We start from the raw sequence: 22,971 nt of genomic DNA, 5'->3' as shown, positions 1-22,971 counted from the left end.
AATTTAGAATTTAAATCTTTAACACCAATCTTTTGTGGAACACTGCTGGTCACTACTTCGCAATTTGTTTATAATCCATTACACCAACTCTATGCCTTCTTCCTAACCAGATCTATGATTTTCCTCCAGTTACAGGAGCATAAAGTTTGATAACCGCTTCAGGTAAAGGCATATTGAATGCTTTCTGGAAGTACAGATAAACTACAAATGGAGACAGTCTGCTTTCAATTGCTTCCTCACTGTATTCACTTAGGTTAATTGGACAGGACCTATGCTTAGCAAGTTCTTGTTTCTTTTCTCGAATCAGCTTAAAATTCTTTATTTAGCTCGTCACTCTTTTTGTCTTTTGGTATTCTAGTTACTAACGGTCAATGGCACAGTGATACTGTCCCTATCTCTGCACCATGTAGTCTGGTTTTAAATCTCACCTGCCCAGGAGGTGTCATAACACAACTGAACAGGTTGATTAAACTAATTACCTTGCAGTACATTCCCGACAACAGATGTTAGGCTAATAGATCATAATTTACTGTCTTATTTTCTCTCCCCTTTGCTTGGAAAATTTAACTTGAAATCCTTTTGTTTCATCAAAGCAGACTATTTCTGAATTGAAAAAAAACTCCTCTTCCTCTTCCAAAGCTCAGACATTGGCAATACTTAAAATTGATAAGTTACTAGACTGAATAAAATGCTTCAGAAGACATTGAGCCAAAGAAATGGGAGGTTATGGAAGCAGTGGCCATAAATTTGCAAGATTAGTGTGGTGCTGGAAATGCATAGCAAGTCAGGCAGCATCTGAGGAGTGGGAAAGTCAACGTTTTGGGGTTGGAGCCCTTCATCAGGAAATATCATCAGGATACGTAAACTTGCAAGGCTACTTAGATACAAACATGCAAAATTACAGATGTTACTTTGTTGTTCAAATAAGGGCATATGGATAAGTCTAGTTAGTGAAACTTATGGGAAAACTTTTCACAATGACATTACAGGCAATCACTTGGATGAATTGGATAAATTTAGGAAAATCTGCACAGTAAATTGTGCTTGTTTTTTGATGCGATTGCTTGGTTGATTGATTGCAGCTCCAACTGGAAAAGCTGATGCCACCTATGACAAAGCAGTCCTCTTGTTTGGCATTCTACTTGCCTCCTTCAAATTTCACTCCCTGCACTCCTGATGTACCGTGGCAGCTGGGTAGACCATTGACAAGATGCACTGGACAGATGATTAAGGGTAATATGTTTAACATGGTGTTGATGAGCTTCCACAAGGCTTTGCAATGTAATGTGACAGGTTCTTTGGCCAATTTAGAGCTGATGGAATGAAAGGACAGTAGTAGCATGGCAATAATGTTGGCAAAGTGACAGGAAGTAGCGGTGATTGCATGTTTCTTTTTGGGCTGGAAGAAGGTTTGGCGTGGTGTTGCCCAGTACTATGTGTCAGAAACCATAGTTCTTTTAATGATCTAGACTTGCTAAAGCAGACAGTTTCTAAATTTGGGAATGATGTAAGCCTTGGAAGTATTGTGAACTGAGAGAAGGGTAGCAATAAGTTTGCTGTTGACGCAAAGTTCGGTTGGAAAGTTAGCTATGCAAAGGCTGCAAAGAGGTCATACAAAAAACCTTGAAATGAAATGTGCAAAATAAAGCACATGGCAGGGAAGTGTACAATTGTCTGTTTTGACAGGAGAATAGATGCAAACGTTTTTGAATGTTCAGAGGCTGAGAAATGTTTGCATTTGAAAGGAATCGAAGTTTAAAGCCAGGTTCAAGTTCAATTTGGTATGGTGATGGGGGTTAGGGGGGGAAGTAGGTGAAAAGATGGAATATTTGCTTTTGTTCCAGAGAGACCTGTATATAAAAAATGAAGCAATTTTTTTATTATACAGGTGTTGATGAGACCATGCTTGGAGTAGTGTGTGGTGTTTGTCTTTTCACAAGAAAGGTTGTGCTTTGCGAAGGTGGGAAAGTGTAGCGAAAATTCACAGGACTGGTTCCTCTGATCAGGCAGTTCTACTTTGAGGAGAACTGAGTAATGAAGGCTTATTTTTTCTGGAGCTTAGAATAAAATGTGACCTATTCTAACTGAAACATTCAAAATTCTGAAGACTTCGCTGAGGAGAGCATGAGAAATAGGAGCAGCGAGATGCCATGCAACCCTTCTAACACATACTGTTCCAAAGATTGTGGCTGATCTGCCCCAGGCCTTGACTCCTCTTTCATACCAGCTCCTGATAGCCCTCCACTCTTCTCTCTCTTGCACAAATCCATCTAGGTCCTCTTTAAACATTCCAGTGATTGAGCTGCTGCAATGGTCTGGGATAGAGTATTTCAGACATTCACTACCTTTTTGGTGAAAGATTTCTTTGCATATCAGTTTTAAATGCATGTTCCCTTATTTTGTAACTGGTTCCTGAAACTGAGACACCCCTATTAGTGGAAACATCATCTCAACATCTACCCTGTCAAGGCCCATAAGTATTTGTATGTTTTTAGTGTGATCACCCCTCATTCGCCTAAACTCTGCTGAATATAGGCCTGACCTGATTAACTGTCCTTGGGTCAAATTCTTCATCCCAGGAATTCAGCTGAGTGGCTGAAATGTTAACACTTGATTTCTTGAATGCAGGGCCCAAAATTGTATACTGGTCCACGTGCAGCCTCGCCAACACCCTGTGCAATTGTAACAAAAAATCTGCAATTGAATGAATTGAACTTGAGGATGCTGGTCTGAGACCTGACTTGCACTCACTCAAACAGAATTTGAAGTTCTACCATGTTGTGATCATTTGCTGTAGAGGGAGCCAGATCTTATTTATCCTAACTTATTACACATCACCAAGTCTAAAAAGCCTGTCCCTGGCTAGATTGTGCAATGTACTGCTCTAAGAAACAGTCCCCTATGTGCTCCACAAAGTTGTCTGCCCTCTTACCCGTGCCCATCTGATTTGACCAGTCAATTTGTAGATTAAAATGACAATTGAAATGCCCTTCTTCCACACAAGCATTATATCTGAGAAAATGTTCCCTATGGCTGGAGAATCTAGAACATAGGGTCAAAATATCTGAAGAAGGTGATGACCATTTTAGAACCAAGATTAGAAGTTCTAATTCTCATTCAAAAGGGTAGTCCTGGAAGGTGAAGTTGAATAGGTCACCCTCTGACTCTCTTCAAACATAGACTAGTACAAAGTGAAATGGTCTTTTCTTTAATGATTAGTCCAAGTCATATTAGTGTTGCTGGCTGGATGAACAATAATTGCCTAAATACTAACTGTCCTAGAGAAGGTGGTATTGAGATCTCACATTGAACCTGTAATGACTAGAGCTGTATAAGGTGGTTATGGTTACAAATGTATATCCCAAATCCTTAACTTCCCTCTTGGGAAGTTAACTGCTTTGCCTTCTTTGCCCACCTGCTCCCTCAATTGGTCACAACAAGATAAATTTAACAAGGATCTCTCATTTGTAGATGCCTTTCTACCAGACTAAATAAGTTTGTTTTAAAAGGAGCTTTGAGTTTATTACCTCATTTTGCCTGAACATAATGACACGTGCACAAAATGATGCACAAGCCAATCTCTCTGGGCCATTTGTGAACAGTAGATATTGGAATGTTGATAGTTGAATGGTTAATTTTGGGAATCTTGACTTTGCAGTTATTTGAAACCCTTTGGTCCTGTTTCCTTTTCTCAGTGATTTGCTGGCCTCTGACTAGAGACCTTCAATTGCCCCATTTCCTTTTTTCTAGCTTAGCTTGCTGACTCCTACCACTTGGGATGAGAAGTGTCTTCTAAACCTACATTGCAGGGGTCACTAGTGAATGGTTTCTTCAACTCCTGACCTCTACAGCACATTTGTGCTTGAGTCCAGGATAATAGACATGGATGCCTCTGTTCACTAGTATATACAGACCAGGGTTGCAGTTGTGTTTTTGTTTTGATAGAAGGGCAAAGCATAAAAATGGATTGCAAGAGATGAGGTTCTGTTGAGGGAGCAAAGGTAGTCAGTCCCCTCAGTAATTCTCCTTGTTACAACACATCTTGCTTGTACTTCCTCTCTCTCTCATTCTGTGTAAAGTTTCCGTGACATTTTCAGGTGCAGCATATCATGGGTCCAGACAGCTTTAAATGCATCTCCAATTGTCAACTATTCAACACTTTGGTAACAAATCTGCAGTCCTTTTCTTTAATGTCGTATAAATGTGAATTTTATGCTTGAATTTGTATTCTTATGAAATGCTCTGGTGAATGTGAGGTAAAAAAGCTTTGATAAAATGTCCTTGCTTCAATAATACTCCAGTTCCACACTATCAAATGATTACAATCTATTTTGCAAGTAAAGATGGTTGAGGGATAAATGAGCACTTCAAGTACCCAGATCATCATTATCAGATCTTTTGCAATCACCTGAGAATGCAGGTATGCTTTCAATGTAATGCTTCATGAAAGATTCCCCACCCCCCCTCAAACATAGTATGATGGTGTCACCTGAGAGTATGTTCTTAATTCTTTGTACTTCAGTGAAAAGTAGGCAAGAACAGTCAACAATCTAATAATAAGAGGCTTCATTTTCTCCTAATAATTGTATAAGGGTTACTTTATTAACCAAAGCTGCAGTTTTAAGATGCAAGTTCAATAGTTTTTACTATTTTTAATGATTAATGCCGAGTCAAGGTTAAGTAATTCCAGCATATGATAGTTGACACTCACTAGACAGAACTGGCACAGACAGTGATAGGAATAAATTGTCTGAAGGCTTAACTGTAGCCAAGCAGCAAAAATTCTAAAGCATTCTCAGGCAAAATGTAGAAAGCGAAAACAATTACAATTGGTAAATCAAGAGTAAGAGAAATAGGCCAACATTCAGGGATGGTGTTATTAAGAAGGAAAATTTAGATGCAAAGAAGCTGAAAATTGATACAATGAATTGCGGCAGGATGCCTTAAAATTCCTGAAATAGAGACAGACAAACAGTTGAAGTTGTGAAACAATGTCCAGCAACCTGTAAAAACTTGAGTTTGGAAGGAGTGTGTGAATATTTAGAGCTACAGAACGTAACCTAAGGTTATAAAGGTCAGTTGAGGCTGAAGTGAGCAATTGCCCAATTTGCCACAGGTACCACAAATTTGAGCAGAGTCTATAAAAGCTACCAGGCTAGAATGTGCAGTGGACTTGCTTTATTGTTTCTTATCAAATATTTTTACTTATTTGATAATTGTATTTTTCCAGCAATGACTTTGCTTGATAGTATTTCAGCTTTGGGATTTCACATTGAGGGCTTTCTCTCAGTTTAAAATGGAGACATGTTGGCATATTTGTGTACTAAGATGCTGGATGACTCATAATTCCTGGCTGTCTTTTGAGGCATGGGCTTCCATTGTGCTGCGCAATGTTATTGGTGAATGTTTCTGACTCTAGTGGTTTGCCTTTGCCTTCTGTACAATGGCTGTCCAGGAGATACTACCATGCTTTCAGCAGTCAGGCTGATAAACAACTTGCTTAGCCAATTTATTTTTAGAGCAGTTATGAATGAAGTTGAACATTGGCTGGCAATTCCAGCAACAGCAGCATGGCTTTACAGCAAAGGTGTCATTTGATTGAGGACACAATGCTATGTCCTTCATCGTGTAACCACCATGACCATCTTCCTTTGTGACAGTAGTCACAATTATATGTCTGTAACATCTGTGATCCCAGTTTTGCCCAGTGTTTCAAGTTTCATTGTCATTTGAGTGCTCCATTAGGTGTCAAGAAACAAATATTCCTCAATTTCTTCAGTCAGTCACCCTGTCCAAATCTCAGGTTTTGTAACAAGGTAAGCTAAGCACCTTTGTGTCTGTGGTGCTTAAGAATCGCTTGATGGTGCTCTAACTTCTACCCTGCTCTTACGAGGGCATCCTTGAGCACCTTCAGGTGTCCGTTGCATTCCTCCTTATCGGAACAATATCTCACTACCACATACCCACAGATAATCTCATGATGCTGTACTTCTCTAGCTTCCACCCTAAGCATATTAAAACAGCCATCCCCTACAGGCAAGCCCTTCACATACACCGGATCTGTTCAGATAAGGAGGGATGTGAGGGACACCTTCAAAGATGCCTTCACAAGAACAGGGAATGCTGCTCAACCCGTTGATCACCAGTTCCGATTTGCCACAGCGAGAAAAGGTAATGACCACTTCAGGCGACAAACAAGGGATGCAACTGATAGGGTACTCTTTGTCGTCCAGTGCGTCCTGGGAGCAGAGGAACTTTGCCATGTTCTTTGCAGCCTGCAACACATTATTGATGAGGATGAGCACCTCGCCAAGACCTTCCCTACGCCTCCACTTCTCGCCTTATAAATAACTGCCAAACCTTAAACAGACCATTGTTCGCAGCAAACTGCCCAGCCTTCAGGACAGCATCGACCACAACACTGTGCAACTCTGTCATAGCAACCACTGCAGGGCATGTCAGAGTTGACATGGATACAACCATGTACACAGCAGGTACTAATGTGACTCAGCCAATGTGGTGTCTCTCATATGCTGCAGGCAAGGATGCAGTTGCCAGACAGGGACGTTTCCTCCCAGTTGGGAACACTTCAGCGGTCAGGGACATTCAGCCTTGGATCTTTGGGTGTCCATCCTCCAAGGTGGAATACAGGATATGCAACAATGCAGAGTGGCTGAGCAGAGGCTGATAGCCAAGTTCGGAACTCAAGAGGAGAGGTTCATATCACATGACAGGTGACCCCACTACACAATACATGCGCTGTTATACACACTAACATGCACCCCCCAGATTCACACCCATACCCTCTCACAGGTCTATACTCCATCACAGTTACTCTCTCACTTTACCAAGTATGCACATTCTCTCACATACTCACTGTCATGCCTGCACACACAGGTCAATGGGGTGAATTTACATTTGCGGAATTATATTCACAGGTAAATCATATTTTGCTAAAAAAAATGCACAATCTGCAGGCAGTCAATCCATATAATGTTTTATAAATTCCTACTTTGAGTCAGACTGGTTGTATTTCCAATGTTGAGGTACAGACTGTAACCTCTCACCTTGAATGCATTGACTGAGCTGAGATGGCACCTCTCTTTCTAAAACCTTAAGCTGCCTTGAGAAGGTGACTTAAAAGAAGTCCTGGGATTTGCATATTAATTTGCAACCGATTCTAAAAGAGGAAAGACTTAACAGCAATCTAGGTTTATTAACTATATCATTTCAGCTGTATGACACTATAACCTTTTGCTATAAATGCTGTGCCTTATGATCCTGCTCTATAGCTACCTGATGAAGGAGCAGCGCTCCGAAAGCTAGTGCTTCCAAATAAAACTGTTGGACTATAACCTCGTGTTATGTGTTTTTTTAACTGTCTACTCCACTTCAGTTAACGTACCTTGTAAACTACAGACTTTATTTGTTCATTAGCAATTTGCTTGCCCACTTGTCAAACAAGTAACAGCAGAATGTTAGTTACAGCATTTGTGTTGGACCTATAGAAGGAAATAAATTTGATGTAAAGTTTGAGTGTTCTCTGCAGTGAGTTTTAAAAGGATAACTGTTATTATTGATGTATGATAGTGAATGACAACAACACTTTCACTGTTGCCAAAGTCGATCGCTCTCTAAATTGTAGAGATCTTGAACACCACTGTTAAATCTAAAGGATAGATCAAACAAGTTGCAAGTGTTTCTTGTCATTAAATATGTGTATGTTTATGACAATATTTCAGGACATAGTCATTTTACAGTTTGTAGTATCTTGATTTGATTAAATTCCTACAAAAAAAATTGGATTGAAAGTGATAAGCTGACTGAACAAACAAAATCGTGCAAAACTCTATATTTGAAAATTCTGTTGAATAACAGCATTGTTGGTAACTGAATATGGACTAATTTTTCCCCTTCCATAAATACCACATCAACTCCAGTCTCCCAGCCTGTCTTACAATTTGCCTACTGATGTAACAACAGGTCCACAGTGGATGCCATATACCTAACCCTGCATTCATTCCTGGAGCATCTGGACATCAAAGATACCGATGTCAGTCTCCTACTCATCAATCACAGCTCCACCTTTGACACCATTATCCCCTCCAGACTGATCTCAAAACTTGGTGACCTTGGTGTTGACTCCGCCCTCTGCAACTGGAACCTCCGCTTTCTGATCCACAGACTGCAATCAGTAAAGATCGGTAACTACACCTCCCTCACAATAATACTCAATGTTGGAGCCCCCCCACGGACACATCCTCAGACCCCTAATGTACTCTCTGTACACCAGTGACTGTGTTGCTAAATTCTGAATGAATGCCATTTACAATTTCATTGACTACAACACCATAGTAGGATGGATATCTAACAATGATCAGTCAAAATATAGAAAGGAGAGAGGAGGTTTGGTGACGTGGTGCAATGAAAACAACCTCTCTGTCGGTAAAATTAAAGAACTGATCATTGACTTCAGAAACAAAGGAGGAGAACACATCCCCATCTACATCAACGGAGCTGAGGTTGAGAGGATGGAGAGAGTCAAGCTTCTAGGAGTGACAATACCGATAGCCTGTCCTGGATTTATCACATATTTACGACGATCAAGAAGGCATAACAATACCCCTACTTCCTCAGACAACTCAGGACATTTGGCATGTCCGTAAGGACTGTCAATTTATATAGTTCCACCATTGAAAGCAAACCGTCCGGGTGCATAATGGCCTGGTGTGGCAACTGCTTTACCCAGGACTGTAAGAAACTACAGGAGGTTGTGTGCACAACCTAGACCATCACAGAAACCAACTTCCATCCATAGACTTCATTTACACGGCTGGCTGCCATGGAAAAGCTGCCAACATCATCAAAGACCCATTGCATCCTGATAACGATCTCCTACAACCTCTTCCATCAGACTGAAGATACAGAAGCTTGAACATACACCAGCAGGTTTAGGAACAGCTACTTCCCAGCCATTATTAGACAAATGAATGGACTCTCTAGCTTCAAATAATGCTGATCTTGCTAATGTTGATCTCACCTAGTTGACGGCCTGTGAAATGTAACTTGTATGCTTCTATCTAAATCTTTTTGATCTGTATGTCCCTGCTTATAATCTGCTTGTTACTGCTTGTAAAAGCATTTCATTTTTACTTTGGTACACGTGACAAATCAATCAAGGTGTTAATATGAATGTAGACTAGAATAACTTCAGTGACAGAGATCTAATTTTTGAGGTCTCCAGAAACATGGCATAAAGAAATCGGTTATAACATTTAATAGTGTAGTTCTGTCTCTGCTGTGTACTTTGTTCCCAATGGAAATGTGGAATTTGGATATGTCCCAGAAGTACATGTGGTTGAATTCTTCTGAAGATTGAGATGGTCTGTTAATGATGCATTAATGAAATTTGTGTTTTTGGAACTTAATTGTTTTAAAGATACATGTTTATGATTATACTTTGAGTTTCTAATTGTGGGAACAAGTATGGGTTGGAACACTTGTTATCGTGAAAGGAATTTCACTGTGAGCAATTTTTACTTAATGCAAGGAACGCAGCTTACTGTTGTATTAAACAGGAATAACTATGGGAATAGAGAAACAGGCAACCCAAAATGTGTGAATGAGGAGAGGCCTAGAGAACTCCTGGAGATTTGTGTGATGTGATAGATGTGTTTTCATTAATCCAACGTCTTGATCACAGTCGTTATTTTCAGGATCTATAGTGGGATTTGCAATTAAGTAAATTAATCACAGAAAAGGCTATTACTTTGAGTTGTAAGAGCAGCTTTTGTCAGTGGGATTATCTTTGTAAAAGTGAATGTGTTTACGTGCTGTGCTGAATGAATTAAGGCTGTGTCTGACTGTTCTGTGCCATTTGAACATGCATTGGATATTATATTAGAAGAGGTGTATAGAAACTGGACGGAGGTTCTCAGGATCAACTGTAGCTTCCTTCATGGTTGGGTTGAAGCATGAATGTCACAAGGCCTCCAGTGAATATAATTGCGTAAAAAGAGAATACAGATCACGTGCTGAGAAAGGCACAAAGCACTCAATCTGGATTCTCTCTGCTCTCCCACATACATTAACAAATGAAAGATACTAAATTGACTTCACCAGCAACTGTTTCAAGGCAGTAATCTAATTTATATATTCCTAAATTGCTTTTTATTTTTAATTTCTGCTTTTTGAGGGCTGCTGTGTTACTGCCATGTATCTATATATAAACTTAAATCATTTTATCTGTTTTGCGGATATACAAGAACTGGCAATTTAACTCTCTCTATTGTTAAGACAGTTATTTCTGGAAGAGGAAATTTAGCTGCGCTGGAACTTTGTATTTAAGGTTTAGATTAAGTTTGATCATTTTGAATGAGATGCTTGAATTGTCATTGTGAATTTTTTTTTCAGGTAGACCATTTTGTTGTTTAAACATCCGAGATGATAGAATAAGAAACACTAAACCTGGTTTCCAGTCACTGACCTCAAACTTAATCTGTATTGAAGAGAAGTTTCTTTTAAACTTGTAATTTTATACTGGTTAAATCTGAGTCCCATTTATTCAGGGAACTGTGTGGGTGCTGAAGCTGCAAATCTAGTTAATGCTAAAAAGCATCAGTAGGAGTCACTAGACAGGCTCCCTAAGCGTAATGCTGGTAACTGTGTTGTTGCACCACTATGGGCCATCTTGATGCATTGTGAGTCACTTATCTCTTTTTAGCCAAGATGAAGAATAGAGTGTAATTGTGGATCATTGCCCTGCTCATAGTGACATTTTAAATTTTCTTTACATCCAATGACTAATTGAATTGTTGTTTCTTCTTGCATTGCATCTTCACCACAGGCATTTTCACTGCCTGGTTTTCCTGTCTCTCCACTCTCCAACAACCACCCACACTTTGAACTGCATTAGCAATTTCGTTCTGTCTGGCTAATTGTAAGTGCTTGACTGTTTTAAGTCATTTGATCTGCCCTCCGTTTCTGCTGGCATTGTTCTCTCCTATCACGCAACATTCCATAAGGGCACGAAAATCTCAATTCATGATGTCTAACCCATTGGAAGTCAGATTTGAATTTCTTGGCACCACTTTCTCATTCCACTTGACATTTTGTTAGAGACCAAGCTGTAGCATATTGGTCACTGGCTTGTTGCAAGTCACCCTGAGTTATTGCTGTCAGTTGAGTAAGTAAAATTCAGTTTGTTTTGGCCCCAAGTGGATGGAGGTAATCCAGATAATGTCGATGGCCATGTTCCCAACTGTACCCTTAGGCAATTTACTCTGCTGTACTTTTGCCTCCTCCTTTGCTCTAATCCCCCTCCACTCCTGATCATGATCAAGCCCATATTTTTTGGTTTACATCCTCCTATTGGGAAATCTAATCTGCAGTTCTCGGCAGTAGGTTTCCCCACATACTACCCATCAACTCCCATTGGGAAGGCAGAAAGGAAATGAGAAAGAAACAGCAAGGCGCAGAGAAGCAAGCAGGAAATTAGAAGATATTTACAGAGAAAAAGCAGCAGCTAGGGATTTGAATAGTATCATGGGAGCATAGAATTATTTCATAATCATGTGAAATGGACTTGCTGTGCTGGGAAGGCTACTGCTAAACTTAAAATCAACTGCAATCAATAGTGTGCACAACAGAGCACAGAAAAAAAAGAAGGTACTGTCATGGAAAATTGAGAAGAGAACATCTGGCCCTTCAGGAATAAACATACAGGCCAGATGGATTCCTCCTTCCCAAACAGAACAGCTAGTGAGAGCTGAAAGACATGTAGTTAGACAGCTGGAATCCTGATGCACTGAAACCTGACTGCAGCTGCAGCAGGCAGGGGAGGGCCATCAATATCAGTTTCACAGTGTAGCGATGCGGGATCTCTGAACGTTTCCAGTGTAGTAATTGTTTCTGGAGAACAGACGACAGGACTGTTGCTCCTATGATACACAGCTGAGAATGCTCAAAACTATCTGCACTAATATTAAATATCAACATCAACTGAACTTAGGTCTGTTTTCTGGCTTTTGGGAAATGATTTATTTCAATATGAAGCATCAATGTGCTTGGAATTCTTCAGGGTGGTTCAGTGGTTACTACTGCTGCCTCATTGTGCCAGGAACCTGGCTTTGATTCCACCCTTGGGCGATGGTCTGTTTGCACATTCACCCTCTGTGTAGGTTTCTTCCAGGTGTGTTGGTTCCTTCCCACAGTCCAAAGAGGTGCAGGTCAGGTGAATTAAACACAGAAAATTCAGAGTTACAGAGATAGGGTCAAGGGCTGGTTCTGGGTGGGATATTCTGCAGAATGTCAATATAGACTTGATGGGCTGAATGGTCTGTTTCCACACTGTAGGGATTCTATGTATATTACACCAATCCAACAATCTGGAACCGTCAATTTTGACAAAAGTGTTAAAGTTTTGTTTCTGCTCAATGCAATGACTGATACTCATATAGCAATAAATTTTGATCAAGACTACAGTGAGTGACCTATAAATACTGGCATAGATGTTTCTGATCAGCTTCACTCAACGTTGTAAATCTAATTAACGCAATCAGAAAATTGGCAGATGTCCACAACCCTGAGCTGGCTCCCATTTTATGCACTGTTTCATTTTCACAAACAGAAAAAGGGAGCAATGAGTTTTCTTTATTGATTTTTCCATTACGTTTGTCCCTATTAATGTCCATCGTGTTTTTTTCCCCTTTCAGTCTCTTTTCTTATCCATTTACTCAACTTCAAAGGATTAATGATGTTAGATTAATGTTTGAAGGAGGCTAAATCTCAATGGACACTCTTCTAGTGACCCTGAGCATTACAGTTCAGGATTTCTTTTTGCTGTAGTGGCATTTGAGTTGAATGATTTAGTGTCATAGAGATGTAGAGCACAGAAGCATCCTTCAGTCCAACTCGTCCATGCTGACTAGATATGCCAATCTCATGCCATCCCATTTGGCAGCACTTGGCCCATATCCCTCCCAACTCTTCCTATCCAGGTGCCTTTTAAATATTGTGGTTGTACCAGCCTCTGCCACTTCATCTGGTAGCTCATTCCATACACGTACCATCCTCTGTGTGGGGAAAAAAATTCTCTTGATGTCCCTTTTTATATCTTTCCCCTCTCACCCTAAACCTATGCCCTCTAGGTCTGGACTCCCTACCCCAGGGAAAGACTTTATTTATCCTACCCATGCCCCTCATGATTTTTATAAACCTCCAGGGAAAACAGCCCTAGCCTGTTCAGCCTCTCCCCATATCTCAAATCCTCCAACCCTGGCAACAACCTTGTAAATATTTTCCAAACCCTTTCCAGTTTCACAACATCTTGCCGATTGCATGCAATATTCCAACAGTGGCCTAACCAATGTCCTGTACAGCCGCAACATGACCTCCCAACTCCTGTACTCAATACTCTAATCAATAAAGGAAAGCATACCAAACACCGCCTTCACTATCCTATCTACCTGCGATGCCACTTTCATGGAGCTATGAACCTGCACTCCATGGTCTCTTTGTTCAGCAACACTCCCTAGGACCTTACCATTTAAGTGTATAAGTCCTGCTAAGATTTGCTTTCCCAAAATGCAGCACCTCGCATTTATCTGAACTAAACTCCATCTGCCACTTCTCAGCCCATTGGCCCATCTGATCAAGATTCCATTGTAATCTGAGGTAACCTTGTTCGTTGTCCACAACACCTCCATTTTTGATTTCATCTGCAAACTTACTAACACCTCTTATACACCCATCCAAATCATTTATATAAATGACGAAAAGTAGTGGACCCAGCACCGATCCTTGTGGCACTCCACTGATCACAGGCCTCCAGTCTGAATAACAACCCTCCCACCACCACCCTCTGTCTTTTACTTCTGAGCCAGTTCTGTATCCAAATGGCTAGTTCTCCCTGCATTCCGTGAGATCTAACCTTGCTAACCAGTCTCCCATGGGGAACCTTGTCGAACGCCTTACTGAAGTCCATGTAAATCACGTCTAATGCACTGCCCTCATCAATCCTCTTTGTTACTTCTTCAAAAACCTCAATCACGTTTGTGAGGCACAATTTCCCACACAAAAAGCCATGTTGACTATCCCTAATCAGTCCTTGCCAAGTACAAAATGTATTGTGCTGAAAGGGAATTTTTTACACATATCCCACAAATGTTCATAACAAATGCAACTCTCTGTTTCAGCTTTGAGCATATTCCGTTACCACACATAAATTGAGATGGGAGAATTATGTACCGGTAAACTCTGGTTTATTAATGGGGAAGCCATGGTGTTATCCACTGTCACTTAATCAGCAATTCCAGCACCTCTAGAAAATGTTCTGAGGACATGGATTCAACATGACAGATGGTGAAATTTGAATTCAGTAAAAGCTTTGAATAAAAAGCTAGCCTAAACCAAAGCAACCATGTAACAGCTGGTTCACTTGCGTCTTTTAGGGAAGGGCATTTGCCATCCTTACGTGGTCTGGCCCAAATGGGACTCCAGGTCCACAGCAATGTGGTTACTCATAACTATCCTTGGCAATTAGTATGGGCAATAAATATGGCCATTGATGCTCAAATCCCATAAACAAATTACAAGGAAAGGCCCGAGAGTTAGACCAATCCTTCATTTAATATTTGGAGACTTGTGGCTTTGGGAATGATTTTTAGTACTCACTGAGGTAGTGCTCCTTGTTGCTCTTCCTTTCAGTTTCCTTTCCCTTGCTTTGTGTTCTTCAGCCTTTTTGTTTTGCTTATTTTTCTTTCCTCGCTACTTTCTTCTTTCTTTATCTTGCTTACTTTCTTGTGTGTTTGCTTGCTCTCTAGTCTCCTCCTCAGACTTGCTGTAATGACCATTTTCTGTTGTTTACCACCTCCTCCTCTCTCATTGTGTAGCCTTGAAAAGCCACTCGAAGTGGAACCTACAAAGCCATTTGAGGCCTTCCACAGTTGTCAGTCCAGTTAGCATGTTGAACATGGATTGAATGGTGATTTTTAATGAGATTCTGAACACAGTGATACCATAGCAGTCGCAGAATCTTGGGTGGTTGCATTAAGTAATTTAGCATGTTAATCCTACCCTATAAGATCAACACTATCTTGTGCTTTTTGATTGTCAAAGTGTGTATTGAATGGCAGTGTGTTATGCTACATGTTAAGTTGATCTACCTAACTTGTTAAATTATGCATGATTTTACATCATTCTTAAATATTAACAATTGAAACTTAAATCCTCAGTTGCTCATTCAGAGCAGGGCCTGCAGCTTGGTAATTTTCTAATTTGCTGGAATGCTAATGCTCTGATCGACGACGTCTTTGATCATTAACGTGTTGGATCAGCATTCTGGAAGAGTAATTGAAGCCAGTTACACCACAGCAGCCTGTTGTATAAATTATAAGTACTGCATACTGATGAGCCTTAGGAGGACTGTGAAGGTTTTCGAAGGCACATAGATTCAGGCTCACAAGAAGTTGAGTCAATTCTTCTACGTAATGGAATGGCCAGTAAGTGAACAAAGAATAACAAAGATGCTATATCACTACAGATTTTATTCATTAAATGGGCTCTTTCTTTTTTCTCCTCCCCCACAGATATGCGTCGCAAAGATGTCCACACACAATTCTCAGGCCGTCGATTCAGTCATCAAACCGCTGGACACCATTCCTGAGGATAGAAAAGTCAGGGTGCAAAGGACACAGAGCAGTTTTGATCCATTTGAGAAACCAACAAGCCAAGTGAAGAGGGTTCATTCTGAGAACAATGCTTGCATAAACACCAAGTGTTCATCTGGTGGTAAAGAATCTCCAAAATTGAGACGACACTCCAGTCCCAGTTCCGTAAGTCATTGTTACTCTAAATATGCAGCTTTTCTTAATAAAAGTCTAATTTGACTTCTTACAATTGAGTTGTCTTCTCACAAGTGGATAATAACTATACAAAATGCTTAAAATATACAGCAGACCTGTTAACAGGTGTGAAAAGAAACAATGTTGACCTTTCAGATCCATGACCCAACTTCAGAGAAAATGCCTTACCTTATAGTAACACGATAAACTTTCCCAGATCTTCAACAATAACTTGGGAAACTAAATTTAAAAATCACACAACACCAAATCATTGGGAAACCAAGGTGAAGATAATGTCAAGGGAGGTGGCAGGGGTTGGGCTCTGGGATATGCTCAGAGTCTCAGCTGAGAGTCATGGTTTTGTCTTATCACCAAAAAGGAGCCTCTGCCACCACCTCCAGGAGTGTTGTACTCCCTTCAGAAAGGCAAGTTGTCACCTGGAGGGCTGCTAAGAAAAGCTCAGTTGTTTCTGGGTTTAGCAGCTTGAGGGTCAAGTGCAGGATTTATAGGCATCTACAACCCATGGATGGACCACTGAAAAGATACAGGAATTAGTCTTTGGTTTGTTTGATGCAGAGTAGAATGTTCTGATCATTAAGCTGTAATTCCAATAGCATTTGAGCAGTTAATTAGGAGGTTCTGGGTACTGCAGATGAGCTGAAAGAAGTTGACCTATTTCCTGTTCAACTGAGGCTTATGACTGGAAGTTGTTTCCAGCAGTCAGATGGAGACTGTGTACTCTTTACCTTTTTAATTACAGGATTGTCTAGCAGAAGTCCTTCAGCTATACCCTTCACACACGCGCTAGCCCAGTAACAGTAGAACACCAGACTTGTGTATGTCAGAGGTGCAGTTGATTTTTAATCTCCTTCTTTGCATTCCTGGCAGGGGAAAACACAGATGCATCTTTTGCCTCAGATTATATCCAAGTATGCAGATGCAACACTCAGCAGATGGTGTTTGCATTGTATCTCCTTTCTGAAATCTTTGACGCCCTTCCAAGGTACAACATTCCAAAGTGTGTCTCACGGCAGATGCCGTATAATGTGGATAAATGAGGTTTTCCACATTGGTTGCAAAAACAGGCTTCATTACCTGAATGGTGATAGATTGGGCAAGGAAAAGTGTAGCAAGATCTCTGTGTCCTTGTATAGTAGTTGGTGAAGTTAAGCTTGCTGACACAGAGGTAATGAAGAACTGATATTTTGGTCGCCTTAGTAACAGGATTTGAGTAGAGGAGTTGGGATGTCTTATTGCAATTTTACAGGGCTTTGAGACCACATCTGGAGTATTGTGTGCAGTTACGGTCTTAGCTGAGGAAGAAATGTCTGGCTATGGAACAAATGTTTCACAAGTTTATCAAACTAATTCCTGGGCTGGCAGGGCTGACATAATGAATCGATTAGGATTATATTCACTGGATCTGAGAAGAATGAGGGGCATCTGACAGGACAAGACGGGGCAAATGCAAGGAGAATGCCCCGATGGCAGGGGAGTCTAAAGCAAGAGTTCACAATTTCAGGGTACAAAGGTAAACCATTTTAAGACTGAGACATGGGGAGATTTCTTTACATTGAGTGTGGTGTGCCTGTGGGGTTCAGTGCCACAGAATGCAGCTAGGGCCAAAACATTGTTTTCAAGAAGAAGATGGATATAGTTATTAGGGCTAAATGGTACAGGAAGAAAGCGAGAGCAGGGTACTGAATAGAATGTTTTGCCATGATCATAGTGAATGGCAGAGCAGGCTCAGGGTGGGGAGAGGGTGTGATGTGGGGCATGCAAATGGCCTACTCCTGTTCCTATTTTCTTGTTTCTGTTTCAAAATTGAGTGCAGTCCACTCAGGAATTTCCCAGATGGTCACTGCATTGCATTCTTAGCTATTTATAGCTTGGATGTCTCTTTCTTATGAACAGGCCAACTTATCTTAAAGTTCACTATGTCCACAGGTAACTTTTGGCTAAGATCTGTTGTCATGACCACAGATTTCAACCCAACTTTAGCAATGTGATCAATTTTGAGTGAGACTTTATAATCCAGTTTGTCCAAGTAACTCATGTTTTTGTCAATAATATTCAGTTGCTCAAAGAATTAAATGTGAAAGTATTTCACTTTAATATTGCCCACAATAAAGTTATTGCCGTGTAATATATCTCTGAGCTGTTTGCAGCCAACGATGTTGAGTTTGGATTAATATTAAACTTTCCATCTCATTTTAATGTTGCTTAGATGACCTCTATTATTAATGGAGGGGGCGGGGGAAGAAGACTGCAGCAAACAAATAAAGAAACAAGTATTTTGATGTTTATGAAGGAAAATTGGTGTTCAATAAATTCCCGAGCACCAAATGCAAGATTCCTTTTCATTTGATCCCCGTCTCAGGTGTACGTGCTTGATAAAATTTGTTTCTATTTTGGTGATATCTTGCACAAGATCTTGGTTAGAAATTATTAGAGTACTGGGTTCACTTTTGGTTCTTAACATAGTCTGAGATATTGAGGGTGTGGAAAGAATGTGAGGAAATAGAATTGTCTGTGTAAAGTACCTTATCCTCTCCGGCTGGGTCATAGAGCAGGTGTACTTGGAGAAAGAATGAATACAGGGGTAATTTGAGTTTATAAATATTATTTATTACATCATATTGTGTCCATAAAGATGCATTATTTAAACGGAGTAGATTGGTGAGAACCAGGAGTTGTATCTCAAACTATTTATGGACATAACCAGGTTAAATGTTAGATGGTAGATTTTTTTTCTCCCCCTGATTTTGATCTTTGACATTAATCACTGATGGCTTATTTGCTGCAGTCTTTGAGAAATGGACTTGTTTCTGGTTGTCAGCGATTATCACATGAGGGGTAACTAAATAAATCTTGGACTCGTGCTCTCCTGGATTAGTTTTGATTGCAAAAGAGGTTTGAGGGAAACTGTCTGGAGTCTTCCCACACCCCTTCAAGTGGCTGGAATTTGTCTTTCCTTCAAACATTGTAGAAGAAAATCAGTTGTATCCGTGACTAATCAGTACGGATTAGTCCGTCTTTCTCTATCCATCAAATCTCTACGTTGCTCTGTTGATATAGTGTGGGATATTATGTGACAAAGCTAATTCCATTCAGTTTTTTTCTATATGTTGAAATTATTGATAAACCATTGAAAATACAAGTACAAACCTGTTCAAGACTTGACATTTGTTCTATTATTTGAGGTGACTCTTGCCTTTGTCCCATAATGTACAAGAGAAAGCTTCTACTTGATTTTTAATTGTCTGAAAGTTTATGAATCTCCTGCTTGAACACACTTTCCAGTCCCCATTTATGTTGCTATGGTCACTGATTCTCAAAACACTTCACTGTCTCTCCTCCCATTATGCTTTTTCAGCTTCTAGCACCTGAATATGTAAAAATAATTTCACTGCTTTCTATCTTTCTTTGAATTTGTAAAAAAATACATTCTTCCTGTAAAGCAAGTGGAACCCTTGGAAATATAGCTGTCTCATTCACTTCAGAGCTCTCCTGTCTTATGTCCTAGGCATCTTCCATTATCATCTTTGGCTTTCCCTTTTAGATTTAACAAGTTGGGAAAAAGTTGCAGAAAACATTTGTCAAACTAAAGCTCTTAATGATGCATTGTTTAAGCTCAGTAATAGATTCAGTCTACAAATGTTTCTGTTCTAGCTAGGTGAGGAAATGAGGACTGATTTGCTTTTTCTCCTGCTACCCACCCATGGTAAAAACACCTTTCCCACAGTAACAAGACTAAAACTGCTCATTCTATGCTTGGTATGGTCTAACAAAATATCCTATATAAGTGACAACTTGGCTAATCTGTACTCATCCCCTTCTAATAAAAGCTAACATTCTTGAACCTTCCCAATAGCTTGCTGCACCCACATGTTGATTTCAGTGACTTGCCGGCATGGGGACACAGTCCCTCAGCGCCTCTACCCTTTCCAGCCTCTCTTCATTTAAGAAATGCTCTGGTACAAACTCTCACTTTTGCCAGTTGTAGCCTATCTGTCATGTTTTTACTCATTCAATAAGGCTGTACAAATCTTCATCTGTGCATTTGGAAATATTATGTTTGGTCCCATCCAAATCATTGATTATTTTCTCCTGGGTTCAGTGTTTCAGAAATTTGAAGTGCTTTCTTTTAGCAGAAAATCTCTTGTACGCTGTCATGATGTAGATATTCTTTCATAGCAAGGTAGGGTTCAGAGTTTGTTAAACAATGAGGAGAGACACTTGCTGTCTTAATTTGTATATTCTGCCCAGATACCAATTCCAGCAAGTTTACCTCGCACAAGCACTCTACAACAGTGTAGGGTGAGCTCTTCTCTCATGAGCTGTTTTTGTAAGGTGTGTTCAGGAAGGTTTCCTAACTCAGTACGTTGACAGGCCGATGAGGGGAGAGGCCATTCTAGACTTGGTGCTCGGAAACGAGTCAGGGCAGGTATCAGATCTTGTGGTGGGAGAGCATTTTGGTGATCGTGACCACAATTGCCTCACGTTCTACATAGCTATGGAGAAGGAGAGGAATAAGCAAAATGGGAGGATATTTAAATGGGGAAGAGAAAACTATGATGCGATTAGACATGAGTTAGGAAGCATGGACTGGGAGCAATTGTTCCATGGTAAAGGCACTATAGACATGTGGAGACTGTTTAAGGAACAGTTGTTGCGATTGTTGAATAAATATGGCCCTCTGAGGCAGGCAAGAAGGGGTAAGATAAAGGAACCTTGGATGACGAGAGCGGTGGAGCTTCTCGTCAAAAGGAAGAAGGTAGCTTACATAAGGTGGAGTAAGCTAGGGTCAAGCTCAGTTCTAGAGGATGATAGGCAGGCGAGGAAGGAGCTCAAAAATGGTCTGAGGAGAACCAGGAGGGGGCACGAGAAAGGCTTGGCAGAATAGATTAGGAAGAACACCAAGGCATTTTACATTTATGTGAGGAATAAGAGAATGGTCAAAGAAAGAGTAGGGCCGATCAGGGATAGTATAGGGAACTTGTGTGTGGAGTCTGGGGAGGTAGGGGAAGCCCTAAATGAGTTTTTGCTTCTGTCTTTATGAAAGAACAAACTTTGTAGTGAATGAAACCTTTGAAGAATAGGTGTGCCTGCTGGAATGGATAGAGGTAGAGGAAGCTGATGTGCTGAAAATTTTGTCGCACATTAACATAGAACATAGAAAAATACAGCGCAGTACAGGCCCTTCGGCCCTCGATGTTGCGCCGACCAAATCCTACCTAACCTACACTAGCCCAATAACTTCCATATGCCTATCCAATGCCTGCTTAAATGACCATAAAGAGGGAGAGTTCACCACTGCTACTGGCAGGGCATTCCATGAACTCACAACCCGCTGCGTAAAGAATCTACCCCTAACATCTGTCCTATACCTACCACCCCTTAATTTAAAGCTGTGTCCCCTAGTAACAGCTGACTCCATTAGCGGTAAAAGGTTCTCAGTGTCTACCCTATCTAAACCCCTAATCATCTTATACACCTCTATCAAATCTCCCCTAAACCTTCTTTTCTCCAATGAGAACAGGCCCAAGTGCCTCAGCCTTTCCTCATACGATCTTCCTACCATGCCAGACAACATCCTGGTAAACCTCCTCTGCACTCGTTCCAATGCCTCCACATCCTTCCTATAGTATGGCGACCAAAACTGCACACAATACTCCAGATGAGGCCGCACCAGAGTCTTCTACAACTGCAACATGACCTCAGGACTCTGGAACTCAATTCCTCTACCAATAAAGCCCAGTACACCATATGCCTTCCTCACAGCACTATTTACCTGGGTGGCAACTTTCAGAGATCTGTGTACATAGACACCAAGATCCCTCTGCTCATCCACACTACCAAGTAGCCTACCATTAGCCCAGTAATCCATCTTCTTGTTACTCCTACCAAAGTGAATGACTTCACACTTAGCTACATTGAATTCCATCTGCCACCTTTTTGCCCGGCTCTGCAACCTATCTATATCCCGCTGTAACCTGCCACATCCTTCTTCACTGTCCACAACTCCACCGACCTTTGTGTCATCCGCAAACTTGCTCACCCAGCTTTCAAGCCCCTCCTCTAGATCATTTATAAAGATGACAAACAGCAACGGTCCCAAAACAGATCCCTGTGGTACACCGCTAGTAACTGCACTCCAAGATGAACCTAGTCCATCAACTACTACCCTCTGTCTCCTTCCAGCCAGCCAATTCCTAATCCAAACCTCTAATGCACCCTCAATGCCATACCTCCGTAGTTTTTACATTAGCCTACCATGGGGTACCTTATCGAACGCCTTGCTAAAATCCATATACACCACATCTACTGCTTTACCCTCATCCACCTCCTTAGTCACCTTCTCAAAGAACTCTAAGGTTTGTGAGGCACGACCTGCCCTTCACAAAACCATGCTGACTATCCTTGATCACATTATTCCTATCCAGATGTTCATAAATCTTATCCCTTACAATTCTCTCTAAGACTTTGCCCACAACAGAAGTGAGACTCACTGGCCTATAGTTACTCGGGCTGTCCCTACTCCCCTTCTTGAACAAGGGGACCACATTCGCTATCCTCCAGTCTTCTGGTACTATTCCCGTTGACAATGACAACATAAAAATCAAGGCTAATGGCTCTGCTATCTCCTCCCTAGCTTCCCAGAGGATCCTAGGGTAAATGCCATCAGGCCCAGGAGACTTATCTATTTTCATCCTTTCCAGTATTCCCAAAACCACCTCCCTACATACTTCAAGGCCATCCATTCTAATCACTTGTGACTCAATATTCACACCAGCAACAGAGTCCCGTTCCTGAGTGAATACTGACGAAAAGTATTGATTTAGTGTCTCACCAATCTCCTCCGCCTCCACGCACAACTTCCCACTACTATCCTTGACTGGACAACTTCCCACTACTATCCTTGACTGATAGACAAGTCACCAGGCCTGGACCAGATTTGTCCTCGGCTGCTTTGGGAAACGAGAAATGCGATTGCTTTGCCACTTGCGAAGATCTTTGCATCCTCGCTCTCCACTGGAGTCGTACTTGAGGACTGGAGAGAGGCAAATGTAATTCCTCTCTTCAAGAAAGGAAATGGGGAAATCCCCGGCAATTACAGACCAGTAAG

At 40.9% G+C, this 22,971-nt stretch overlaps 1 protein-coding gene across 4 annotated transcripts in view; it reads left to right on the top strand.

Annotated features, from left to right (window-relative positions):
- cdk14 (cyclin dependent kinase 14) overlaps positions 1-22,971 on the top strand; it is a 657,100-nt gene that overhangs the window by 159,318 nt on the left and 474,811 nt on the right. For all 4 annotated transcript variants that reach the window (XM_060824928.1, XM_060824931.1, XM_060824929.1 and 1 more), the window contains one exon: positions 15,588-15,833. In XM_060824928.1, coding sequence (XP_060680911.1) covers positions 15,588-15,833 — 246 coding nt within the window. The remainder of the gene's footprint in view (positions 1-15,587; positions 15,834-22,971) is intronic.

This window comes from Hemiscyllium ocellatum, chromosome 5 (genome assembly GCF_020745735.1).
Source record: "Hemiscyllium ocellatum isolate sHemOce1 chromosome 5, sHemOce1.pat.X.cur, whole genome shotgun sequence".
NCBI lineage: Eukaryota > Metazoa > Chordata > Chondrichthyes > Orectolobiformes > Hemiscylliidae > Hemiscyllium > Hemiscyllium ocellatum.
The sequence above is the reverse complement of the archived record's forward strand: the minus strand, read 5'-3'. Positions and strand labels throughout refer to the sequence as shown.